The following is a 13,654-nucleotide window of genomic DNA, read 5'->3' as shown; positions in this document are numbered from 1 at the left end:
CAGTGATAACATAGTTCCTCCATGTCCCCCACCTGCTTATGGCCAGCATGGCGTCTCTCTGGGCCTTGGTGAGGCTGAGGGCCCTGGACAAGTGGTAGACAGCCTGTAGGAGAGCATCCAGCAGTGGCCTCTGGCCCTCTGTCTCAGAGAACAGGCTGGAGCACTTAGTGAGCACAGCCTTACAGGTACGGGCTAGGGCCATGTCTGTGGCACTCAGATTAGTTTGCAGGGAGAGAAGCAGCCGGGTGAAGTTTACTTTACTGAAGTGTCAGGACCAAAAAGAGAATTTTAGCCTAGGCGAGGCTAGCAGGAAGAGACTGAGGAAAAATGATTTGATCCATAAAAGTCTGAGAGGAGAGTCCGAGAAATGGAGAGGGATAGGAGCGAAGGGGACAGGTTGTTCATTGAAGTCTGTTAAGAATGAGTGGAAGGGGGAGTGAATGAGTGAGGAAAAAACAGTGGATATAGTAACAGTGCCCCATAGTGTTCGGTAGTAGCCACTACTATTCTGTGTCTCCAATACTAACCTTAATTCAAATCTCGTTCATTTATTAATGGTGCACTTCATCTGCATTAGTGTCTCACTCTTTGTTACGCAATGTTCATTAGCTGATCACTCCAATGAGGTTATAGTGAATCACAGTGGGCATTTCTGTAGGTCCCTCAGTTCCATAACAATGGTCACTTCAGTGGTGCTTTGCCAGTATGCCCAATGTCTCCCTCATTGTGTCCAGAGAGGCAGTAGCCTGCAGGTCTGTCAGGAAGAACACTTCCAGCAGGTGGAAAAGGACGCTCTGGTCCTCGATGCCCTACACAGTCCAGGAACAGTGCCATGGCTGACTTGTGGTCCGGGTAGAACACAGTGGCTGGGTCTAGTTCGACTACAGTTCCATCTGGATAAATGACAAGCCCCGAAAGAAATTTGGACAAATTTCACCACATTATATTTCGGGTAAAGCAACATAATTTTTTGATGGGTGGATTTGTAATAAATGCTTGGCGATCTGTCTCAACTTGAGCCAACTTAACCCCAGGCTGGTGAGACTAGAACCAATTTATCTATAAAAGTGGAGATTTTTTTTTTATTTTTTTATTAAAGTCCAAGCTGCAAAGATTGGGTTTACAACCACAACACTATAGTGACTTCTCACAGACGACTGACCTTTTGCTAGAGAAGGGAGTTGGAAAGGGATGCTGATGACCCCCTCAAGGTCTTGGGTGGGGATGAGGATTGCCTCACCCTTCCCAGCATTGATCAGCTGGACAAACAAAGTCACATTACCTTTGCATTTTTAAAGGTTCAATGCAGACATTTTTAACTCAATAAAAAAAATCATTTCTAGGTAACAATAAAGTCCTCATTGTTCAATTAAAATGGTCAGAAACAAAAATAGCTAAAGCCCTATTTGGACGGGATTAGTTTTATTGGGGGAAGTCGGGTAATGTAATTATGTGCACAAGCACAAAACACCACTTGCCATTTTTGTCCCGTCCGAATCTACCATGTCAGTCATTTTTACATGTTAGTAGAGTAACAATTCCTGCCAGAATAACCTCTGACAATACTAGTCCCGTGCAAATCGACATCCCTGTGTTTTGAGAGAAATGTCTGAGTTTGGTCTCAGGAAAACATTAACTGAGTCGATAAATTTATATATGAATGGCCTACATGTATCAACTTTCACAGTGAATGCTTTTGTTTGTTGTTTTGTACATATGAATATTGCCAAATGCATCAGTAAAAAAATATTGCGCCTATTTAATCCAACCCTTGCTGTTGATAGATCACAAAGCAGCATACAACTGACATAAACGTTTGGAAAGGACAAGTTAACTTTCTCATCCATAGCCTTAATAAAACACATCTCAAGTGCAAATGCACTGTTTAGCTCACATCTGAAGGCTGGGGGTCATTTATGACAAAATATCCTAATTATAATATTTCCTCAATTTAAGTATTATGGTGACGCTATACCAAAGACGGTTTGGTATGGTTTAGAAATTTGTGAACCAAACTCGAGTCAGTGTAGCCCTGCTGACACTGAACATGTTGAAATACAAGGTGTTTCTCAATATGCTTACTACCGTGCTCCACACTCTCAGTATGGAGAATGCATAAAACAATACATTTGAGAAGCACTCACACGCCACCTACTGTATTACATGACTTCTTCACCTCCCATTCACTGAACCTTCTTCCAGCCAGGACAATGGCAACAACAACGAAACAAGACATGCAAAGCAAACGTTATTACTTCATAATAAGCTAGATATGTGAATCATAATATCCTAGCTAGCTAGTTACAGGCAAAAATGACCTAAAACAAATGTTTTGCAAAGTAGATACATTTTTCATGGGTAGCTAACAATTCTTCGTGGCTAGCTAGCCAGTTAGCCCTATGGACTTACCCGTTTACTGAATCCCCTTCCAGACAGAACAGAGACGAAACAAGATATATACAAAGCAACCGTTTTACTTCACAGCTATCAGCTAGTTATGTGAATTGTAATAATGTAGCTAACCAGATAGTTTAACAGACAAAAATGATCTAAAACTAATATTATGCAACATAGATGTCAATTCTTCGTGGGTAGTTTGCTAACATTTTTTTTGTGGCTAATAGTACTAGAAGGTAGCCAGTTAGCCCTATTGACTTATGGGCTTGCGATATACGGTATGTTGACAGGTAACATGCCAAAATAAACACAGCATGTATTTATTCGCGTATCAAGATAAAATATTGTAGTCGGGTAACATGATATGTGAATAGGCAACATTTCTTTTCGAAGTGCGAGTGTATTTTCTATTGCTTCAGCTCAAATAATGGTCGCCATTGATTAAGAAGTTTTGCGTAATTTTTACGTAGTTGGATCATATTTCTTTACATACTTTGTTGAAGCTTGCGTCGATGCATGCTTCAAAATATGTACAAGTGGAGTACGCATTCGAGAAGTCTCCTCCATGCTCCATTTCGCATACTACATTTCGTATACTATGATTTTAACTCGTACTCCCACGCTCCTGTGCTCCAATTTGCATGCTCGGAGCACGGCAGTATGCTTAAGTGATAATGCCCTTGAAGCTGGTGTCTGAAGGATATATTAGCACGGGTTGTTAGGCCTGAGATGAAGTCGTGCCAATATATTCTCTCTAACACCGGCTTCAAGGGCATTATCACTTTTATACAACGGGTTACCAACATTCAAATAATGATTTAAATATTTTAATTAAAAACTGTATTCATACTATTTCATCCTTCCACAAGATATAGTCCTGACACAAGTATACAGTTGCTACCCAAACCGTGTGGTCGTTCGCTCTATCGGTTTGGTTGCCAAAGATGTGGCCCAGTCGTTTGTTCTAAATGTTCTATGGCCATACTGGCTGGCAACGTTCTTATCCCTTGCTTGCTAGCCAGCCTACTACGGCTAACTTACTAGTGACATTTATTTGGACACATCCATAACAAAGAGCTAATGAGGCTCGATTTCACCTGGCATAGCAAATCTGCTCTCGTCAGGACACTGTTGTTCAGAGGAGCTAGCCATTAACTCAGCTAACACAATCAAGGCACCCTTTGCCAGATCCGTGTAAAGCTGTTCTAACTCTAGTTGTAAAGATTTAAATACAAACTCTTTTTGAAATAGAGTATCTTTCTTTAGAAAACTGTCAAGCTTCCTCATCAACTGTTTTTCTAAGGTTCTTTAGGTGCACATTTAATGGCTACAACTGACTTTATATTTGAAAAATTCCCGTCTACTTCCATGACTCAAGTCCTTTCTTGCAAAAAATATTTAGCTAACATTTATGTTTCCAATGAGAAAAGGATCTTTAAGAAGTGTTTAAATTTCCAATACCCTCGAGTACCTTTTGATTTTTTAGTAGCTTGTAAATTCAGGGAAATCAAATCATGATCAGAAAAGGGAGCCAACTGATGATCTACATCTATAACAAAATGGGGGAAATTAGGAATAAATCTATTCTAGATTTACGTGACATAGTTGTGTTGGTCCAGGTATAACGCTTTGCATCCGGATTGAAATAACACCAGGCATCAGAGATCCTTGCATAATGTTGATATTGCTATTTTGAGAGCTTTGCATCATTCTAGGACGAAAAGGATCAACAGTCATGTGTTTCATTAAAATTCCCTGAAATAATTAGAAAAGCCTCTGAGTATTTGTTGTGTAAATCCTGTAATTTTCTGGTAAATTGGGGAAAAAAGGGTCTTATTGGAGCATGTGAGTTATGGCCATACACATTACAGATGATGAAAATAGCATTGTCAAGTTTAACAGTTACTATGACTCATCTCCCATCCTGTGAAGATGTGGATTTAAGAATGTCACCTTTAAACTTGTAGATAAGTCTCAAAACACCAGCAGAGTGGTTTTCAAATCCCTTTCACACAAATGAGTTTCCTGAAGGACAAAATCTACATTACTGCATTTACAATATAAAAATAAGGCTTTCCTTTTACTAAGATCTCTCAAACCCCTAGCATTCAGACTAACGATATTGAGTGAGATGAAAACAAACTCCTGCATTAAAAAAAGAGACAAACTAGATGACAGATGTAGTAATGTGAACAATAAAACAAACATTGAACCTTGAGGGTTACTCTGACGGAAAACTACGGTCAGCAGAGGTAGCGGTGTTTAACAGTATAACAAATCCCTTTTTTTCTTAGCAAGTGTTCATAAATTGTAGTTCAAACAGTAAATTTACTTGTGGTGGTACATTAAATGTACTCTTGGCAGTACTCCCAGTTCAAGTGTGGTTCATGTCAGAGTGAACCAGTAATCTTTCTTCCTTTGATAAATGCGTGTGGGCCCTTGAACCCAGCGTTCTTTCCCTCTTGTCGTGCGTTCTGTATAAGCGGCCACAGTTTCTCCCTGGCAGTCTGATCCTGCGGTATCAGAGCCTCTGATGCGGAGCTTCTTCTTGTCCAGAAACTTGTTCCCCTAGGCCATTTTTCAGATGATGTCCCTGTAATGGTGCATAGTGAAGCGCAGGATGACATTGCGAGGGGGTACCTCAGATCTTAGTTTCCCAAGTCAATGTACCACGTCGATCATGTCTCTTAGCTTGTCTTTGATGCACGGAGCCAGGATATTAATGACGGCTTCCCTAATGTCCTCTCCCTCTCTTACACCTTGGATTTTCAGATTCCACCTGCACGAGTACCTTTGAAGTTCAGCTACATTCTCACAGCTCATTATTTTGGGGATTGCAGTTTCTTCAGCTCATTCTCTAGGAACGTTATCTTTTCCTTGTTCTTACTCAACTTTGTGATTGTCTCTGACAATTATCAATCTTTGATGTTTCTTCGGTAACCTGCTCTATGATGGACACTTTTGATAACGTGGCACCTTGTTTATTAGACAGGGAGAGGATTGCGGAGAAAAGTTAATACATGGAAATGTCCTTTCACTTTTTTTTACATTTGTGGTCTGAGGTAGGTAAAGCGGTTGCAAGGATCTCATCCTGGTCAGTTTTTTTTCCTCTTGCTTGAGCTTGCAGCATCTAGTGTATCCATGCTGCTCTGGCTCTCATCGTAGCCACCTACTCCTGTCGTCTTCTGTGAGGCTTGGATATTCCATCTTCTGTTGTCTTTCTGTCGTGCTCTTCCCATTCAACTTGACAAAAACTAACTCTAAAACTTGCCCTATGTGGTTAAAACAAGTTATAGTTAGTTTCTTGCTACATTGATAGCATATATTAGACTATTAACCACCTAACCCTCAAAGTTGCTTTGACAAGTGAGAAAACACTCCCTCACAGCGACGCCATCTTGGCTTCATCTCTCTTATTGGTATATTAACTAATGTCACCAGGCAGGCCAAAACTCTATCCCACCAAAATAGGCTGAAACTGCAGGTGGCCTTTTCAAACAGCTCTTACACGAAAAGGGCATTATCATCATTTTCACAATAGCATTCCAGTATTCTCATAGTGTGGAAATATATGTTAATATATATAAAACACAGGAAATTAAGTTAACTGCATTGGGCCTTTAAAATCTGCCATTCACTCCAAGATCTTCAAAGACCTCAGAGAAGCAGCCAATGTCAAATTATTTAGCGGTCAAGTAATTTGCTTGATATAATACCAACCTTTACTTTTTGGACACACAAAAAAGTGAGGAAATATAGATTCTTAACCCTGATAAAGTTTGGATTAGTATGCAGTGTCAATCACTGCATGGCCAATCAGTGTAAACCCAGGGGAGCTATTTGTGGTCCTACAAAACAGCACTAGACTATTGGACTATTGACAGTGTCCCATCAGGAGGTTAAACAGACTCACGTGCATCTCAGGAGCACAGCGGCCCAGCAGGTTGATGAGGGCGGAGTAGAAGGTCCTGATGGCGTGGCCCATGTGGATGATGTCATTCTCCACATCCTGCAACACGTCGCTGTGTGGGAAGTGAGAGAGAAGTGTTCACATGACTCAGATGCTCTGCACCATAATGATTTTATCAAGGCGAGACCCAGATGCAGACACAGGAGGCAGATGGTTGGAGTCTTACAAGGTTTAATAATCCAAAGGGGTAGGCAAGAGATTGGTCGTGGACAGGCAAAAGGTCAAAACCAGATCAGAGTCCAGGAGGTACAGTGGCAGACAGGCTTGTGGTCAAGGCAGGCAGAATGGTCAGGCAGGCGGGTACAGAGTCCAGAAACAGGCAAGGGTCAAAACCAGGAGGACTAGAAAAAGGAGAATAGCAAAAAGGAGTACAGGAAAAACACGCTGGTTTACTTACAAGACTAAACATACAAGACAAACTGGCACAGAGAGACATGAAACACAGGGATAAATACACTGGGGAAAATATGCGACACCTGGAGGGGGACAATCACAGGAACAGGTGAAACAGATCAGGGCGTAACAGATTTTACTCATGTTTAAAGGTCAGTTGACATTACTGGATGCCTAATTGAATCAAGCTGAAGAGGGGACAGTCAGAATTACAGTGCAAACAGTATACTATAAATAAAATTGAAAACAATTGCCACATTCGCCGAATACAAGAGGTGTAGACTATGTTTATAGTAAATTGCTTGCTTACGAGCGTTTTCCAGACAATGCCGTGTTAAAAAGTAAAAAATTTAAAATAAACTCCTTTGTCTTGTTGACGTTGAGGGAAAGGTTTTTGTCCTGGCACCACACTGCCAGGTGTCTGACCTCCCTGTATGCTGTCTCATCATCATCGGTGATCATGCCTACCACCGTTGTGTCGTCGGCAAACTTAATGATGTTGTTGGAGTCATGTGTGGCCACACAGTCGTGGGTGAACAAGGAGTACAGGAGGAAACTAAGCAAAGAGAAATTCCACAAATTTACTTTTAACAAAACACACCTGTTAATTGAAATGCATTCCAGGTAACTGCCTCGTGAAGCTGGTTGAGATAATGCCAAGTGTGCAAAGCTGTCATCAAGGAAAAGGGTGGCTATTTGAAGAATCTCAAATCTAAAATATATTTTGATTCGTTTAAAACTTTTTTGGTTACTACATGATTCCATATGAGTTATTTCATAGTTTTGATGACATCACTATTAATCTACAATGTAGAACAGTAAAAGTAAAGAAAACCCTTGAATGAGTAGGTGTTCTAAAACTTTTGACCGGTAGTGTATAAAGATAACTTTAAATGGAGTAATCTTCCATTAAAATCGTACAGGTAGAACAAACCTCTTAGAATGATCCATCTTTAAACGATCCATCAAACAAGCAAAGTGTCAATACAGGATTAAGTTTGAATCCTACTACACCGGCTCGTCGGATGTGGCTGGGCTTGAAAACTATTACGGACTACAAAGGGAAACCCAGACACAAGTTGCCCAGTGACGCGAGCCTACCAGATGAGCTAAATGCCTTCTATGCTCGCTTCGAGGGAAGCAACACTGAAGCATGCACGAGAGCACCAGTTGTTCTGGATGACTGTGTGATAACGCTCTCGGGTGCCGATGTGAGCAAGACCTTTAAACAGGTCAACAGTCATAAAGCCACAGGGCCAGATGGATTACTAGGAAGTGTACTCAAAGCATGCGCGGACCAACTGGCAAGTGTCTTCACTGACATTTTCAACCTCTCCCTGACTGAGTCTGTAATACCTACATGTTTCAAGCAGACCATCATAGTCCCTGTGCACAAGGAAGCGAAGGTAACCTGCCTAAATGAATACGTAGCACTCACATCGGTAGCCTTGAAGTGCTTTGAAAGGCTGGTCATGGCTCACATCAACAGCATCCTCCTGGATACCCTAGACCCACCCCAATTCGCATTCCGCCCCAACAGATCCACAGATGATGTAATCTCAATCGCACTCTACACTGCCCATTCCCACCTGGACAAAATGAACAGCTATGTGAGAATGCTGTTCATTGACTACAGCTCAGCGTTCAACACCATAGTGCCCACGAAGCTCATCACTAAGCTAAAGACCCTGGGACTAAACACCTCCCTCTGCAACTGGATCCTTGACTTCCTGACGGGCCGCGCCCAGTTAGTAAGGGTAGGCAACAACACGCCTACCACTCTGATCCTCAACACTGGGGCCCCTCAGGGGTGTGTACTTAGCCCCCTCCTGTACTCTCTGATCACCCACGACTGCATGGCCAAAACGACTCCAACACCATCCTTAAGTTTGCTGACGACACAACAGTGGTAGGCCTGATCACCGACAATGATGAGACAGCCTATAGGGAGGAGGTCAGAGAACTGGCAGTGTGGTGCCAGGACAACAACCTCTCCCTCAATGTGACAAGACAAAGGAACTGATTGTGGACTGCAGGAAAAGGCAGGCCGAAAACAGGCCCCCATTAACATCAACAGGGCTGTATTGGAGCGGGTCAATCTACCAACGATCTATCATGGTCCAAACACACCAAGACAGTCGTGAAGAGGGCACAACAAAATATTTTCTCCCTCAGGAGACTGAAAAGATTTGGCATGGGTCCCCAGAATCTCAAAAAGCTCTTAAGCTGCACCATCGAAAGCGCCCTGACCGGTTGCATCACCGCCTGGTATGGCAACTCCTCGGCATCTGACCATAAGGCGCTACAGAGGGTAGTGCATACGGCCCAGTACATCCCTGGGGCCAAGCTTCCTGCAATACAGAACCTATATAATAGGCGGTGTCAGAGGAAAGCCCATAACATTGTCAGAGACTCCAGTCACCCTAATCATAGACTGTTTTCTTTGCTACCGCACAGCAAGCGGTACCGGAGTGCCAAGGCTAGGACCAAAAGGCTCCTTAACTTCACTAGGGTAGGGGGCAGCATTCGGAATTTTGGATGAAAAGCGTGCCCAAATTAAACTGCCTGCTACTCATCCATAAAAGCCAGAATATGCATATTATTAGTAGATTTGGATAGAAAACACTCTGACGTTTCTAAAACTGTTTGAATGATGTCTGTGAGTATAACAGAACTCATATGGCAGGCAAAAACCTGAGAGAAAATCCAACCAGGAATTGGGAAATCTGAGGTTTGTAGTTTTCAAGTCATTGCCTATCGAATACACAGTGTCTATGGGGTCATGTGGGACTTCCTAGGGCTTCCACTAGATGTCAACAGCCTTTAGAACCTTGTTTGATGCTTTTACTGTGAATGAAGGGGGAATGGGAGCTGAATGAGTCAGAGGTCTGCCAGAGTGCCATGAGCTGATCACGCAATGCTAATGTGAGAGTTAGCTCTGTTCCATTGCATTTCTACAGACAAAGGAATTCTCCGGTTGGAACATTATTGAAGATTTATGATAAAAACATCCTAAAGATTGATTCTATACATCGTTTGACATGTTTCTACGAACTGTAATATGACTTTTCGTCTGAACTTTCGTCTGGACTTGCCCGCGCTTCGTGAGTTTGGATTGTGTACTAAACGCGCGAACAAAAAGGAGGTATTTGGACATAAATTATGGACTTTATCGAACAAATCAAACATTTATTGTGGAACTGGGATTCCTGGTAGTGCATTCTGTTGAAGATCATCAAAGGTAAGTGAATATTTATAATGCTATTTCTGGCTTCTGTTGACTCCACAACATGGCGGATATCTGTATGGCTTGGTTTTGTGTCTGAGCGCTGTACACAGATTATTGCATGGTGTGCTTTTTCCGTAAAGTTTTTTTGAAATCTGACACAGCGGTTGCATTAAGGAGAAGTGGATCTAAAATTCCATGCATAACAGTTGTATCTTTTAGCAATGTTCATTATGATTAATTCTGTAAATTGATGTGATCTCTGCAAAATCACCGGATGTTTTTGAACTACTGAACATAACGTGCCAATGTAAACTCAGATTTTTGGATATAAATATGAACTTTACCAAACAAAACATACATGTATTGTGTAACATGAAGTCCTATGAGTGTCATCTGATGAAGATCATCAAAGGTTAGTGATCAATTTTATCTCTATTTCTGCTTTTTATGGTATTCCTCTCTTTGGCCGGAAAAATGGCTGTGTTTTTCTATGACTAGGCTCTGACCTAACATAATCATTTGGTGTGCTTTCGTCGTAAAGCCTTTTTGAAATCGGACACTGTGGCTGGATTTACAACAAGTGTATCTTTAAAATGGTGTAAAATACTTGTATGTTTGAGGAATTTTAATTTTGGGATTTCTGTTGTTTTGAATTTGGCGGCCTGCAGTTTCACTGGCTGTTGACGAGGTGGGACGCTACCGTCCCACATACCCTAGTGAGGTTAACAGCTTCTACCCCGAAGCCATAAGACTGCTGAACAATGAATCAAATGGCCAACGGACTATTACATTGACCCCCCCCCCCTCCATATGTTTTGTACACTGCCACTTCTCGCTGTTTATTATATATTCATAGTCCCTTCACCTGACTCGGTACCGGTACCCCCTGTATATAGCCTCATTATTGTTATGTTATTGTGTTACTTTTTATTATGTTTTACTTTAGTTTATTTTAAATATGTTCTTAACTCTTCTGGAACTGCACTGTTGATTAAGGGCTTGTAAGTAAGCATTTCACGGTAAGGTCTACACTTGTTGTATTCGGCGCATGTGACAAATAAGGTTTGATTTGATGGCTCCCAACGTTTTTGTATTTATTTTCGGTAATAACAATTACCCAAGCGAAGACATTCTTTAAAAAAAGTATTATTGGTCATAACAGACATCATATGGGCAAATACAATTCATCTAGTAAAAAGGAGGGTGGTTTTAACCTTCCAGACTTGGATCTGTATCAACTCGCTACCCAAGGCTTATTTTACAAGAACCAATGTCACTCCCTAGAAACACAACCTAAAGGAACAATTCTTGGATAGTTTTTCAGAACTCATCGTAAAATTTGCACACATGGAAAACTAAAGGCATAGAAACCGTAAATGACTTGGTACATTTATTTCCATCACATTTTTAAAAATACATTTTGGATTGACCAATGTAGGTAGATATTTTCAAATACATTCAACTTAAAATGATCCAAGATGGCGTAGCAGTCAGGCGTCTTTGTCTTCATCTTGTCATGTCCCGTGTATATATTTTTTTTTCTTCGCATATATTTCGTATATATATATATTTTTTTTTTTAACCGCAACTTCAACATACTCTCCTGCAACCCGCCTCACCCAATGTGGTATGGATCTGCTATTTTCTTTACTTTAGAACCGGAACCCCCAACAGCAGCTAGCCAGCTAACTAAATAATAGCTAGTTGTCAGCTAGCCACTGCTAACGGTCATCAGCTAACCTTTAGCCCATACAACTCCTGCCAGTCTGCACAGTGCGATTCATCCCAGAGCATATCGGACTTCTTTTTCTCCACATCTCCGGATTCCTACCGCAAGCTCTGAACCTTTTCACCTGGATCATCGCAGCTAGCTAGTTACTATCCGAGTGGCTACTCCTGGCAAACGTCTCTGTTCCGAAGCAAGCACCAATTAGCCTGGAGCTAGCCTATGCTAGGCCCATCTCCCGGCTAGCTGAAGAGGTCCATCAGCCACTCCTTGGGCTACAATTGCCATTTGGACTGGGCCGCTTTTACTGCCAATACAGAGCCCCGCCGATCCATCAGTACTGGACTACCGACGTAATCCGCACGAAGGGGTTTTCAACAGGCTCCTCCGTCGCGACGTCCCCTGAATGCCCATCTGTTAGCCTGCTAGCCGCGGCCCGCTAGCTGTCTAGAGCATATCGGACTGTTAGCTGAAGAGGTCCATCAGCCAAACTCTTGGGCTACAATACCTATTTTGCCAATTGACCTGGACCCTTTTACTACACGGATCCCTACCGATCCATTACGACTGGTCTGCCGACGTAACCGCACGAGGGGGCTACAACAGACTCTTCCGTCGCGAGGTCCCCCTAAGGCCCTTCTGCCAGCCTGCTAGCCCCGGCCCACTAGCTGTCTGAATCGCCGTGTCTCCAGCCCACCTAGCTACTCACTAGACCCCATGATCACTCGACTACGCATGCCTCTCCCTAATGTCAATATGCCTTGTCCATTGCTGTTTTGGTTTTGGCTTTGCTTTATCTTGGCCAGGTCGCAGTTGTAAATGAGAACTTGTTCTCAACTTGCCTACCTGGTTAAATAAAGTTGGGAAAAAAACAAAAAACGTATTTTTTAATTTAAACGTTTTTTTAACACAACATGTCGAATCACAAAATGAGAAATCTTGAGGGAAATCTATTTCAGTCAGAAAATAATATTAATATGATAGGTAAGCTATACAAAACCTTGTAAAACCTTATGCAACTGACAATCTCTTAGAAAAAAATATAAACTATTGGAAGCCAGATTTGAAAAAAAAACTGATATTGGCACAAGATGGAGGAAATGTTGCAACATAACTAACTAGATTACAACTGGCAATACTTGGAAAGTAATGTAGGCCTATGTGAGTAAAGAATGGACATTTCAGTGTGAGTCAGAGGGTTATTAATGGTTGTGTACCTGGTGACCTGGTTGACAAGGCAAGTCTGGAGAAGCAGGTTTCGCTCTGGTAGCAGGTTGTCACAGATGCTGGTTGAAATGCACTGACTTTACTCCCTACATTTTCCTTGACACCCAAAAGTACTCGTCACATTTTGAATGCTTAACAGGACAGGAAAATTGTCCAATTCACACAATTATCAAGAGAATACGTTGTCATCTCTACTGCCTCTTATCTGGTGGACTCATTAAACACAAATGCATCATTTGTAAATGATGTGTGTGTTGGAGTGTGCCCCTGGCTATCCATACATTTTAAAAACATTAAAATGGTGCTGTCTGCTTTGCTTAATATAAGGAATTTGAAATTATTTATAATTAAGTATATTTGATCAATTACATTTACTTTTGATACTTAAGTATATTTAGAACCAATGCTTTTGGACTTTTACTCAAGTAGTATTTTACTGGGTAACTTTTACTTTTACTTAGTATGACAACTGGGTACTTTTTCCACTACTGGTGTATTGGTCATATTCAGTATCACAAACCCCAGAACTATTATAAACCGGTTAACAACATAATTGGAGCAGTAAAAATAGATGTCATACCCATGGTTTATGGTCGGATATACCACGGCTTTCAGCATTCAGGAATCGAACCACCTAGTTTATAATATCATATAGCCTACTATAAACTCAGCAAAAAAAGAAACGTCCCTTTTTCAGGACCCTGTCTTTCAA

The 13,654-nt window shown here is 41.5% G+C and overlaps 1 protein-coding gene across 2 annotated transcripts in view; it reads right to left on the bottom strand.

Moving 5' to 3' along the window:
* LOC139569745 (ryanodine receptor 2-like) overlaps positions 1-13,654 on the bottom strand; it is a 39,659-nt gene that overhangs the window by 9,599 nt on the left and 16,406 nt on the right. For both annotated transcript variants that reach the window (XM_071391124.1, XM_071391125.1), the window contains exons 10-11: positions 6,534-6,708; positions 6,311-6,419 (exon numbers count right to left, since the gene is read on the bottom strand). In XM_071391124.1, the coding sequence (XP_071247225.1) occupies positions 6,656-6,708 (53 nt within the window). In that variant the 3' untranslated portion in view covers positions 6,311-6,419; positions 6,534-6,655. The remainder of the gene's footprint in view (positions 1-6,310; positions 6,420-6,533; positions 6,709-13,654) is intronic.

This window comes from Salvelinus alpinus, chromosome 3 (assembly GCF_045679555.1).
Source record: "Salvelinus alpinus chromosome 3, SLU_Salpinus.1, whole genome shotgun sequence".
In the NCBI taxonomy this organism is placed as follows: Eukaryota; Metazoa; Chordata; class Actinopteri; order Salmoniformes; family Salmonidae; genus Salvelinus; species Salvelinus alpinus.
Note: the sequence above shows the minus strand (reverse complement) of the source record. Positions and strands in the feature narration are given on the sequence as shown.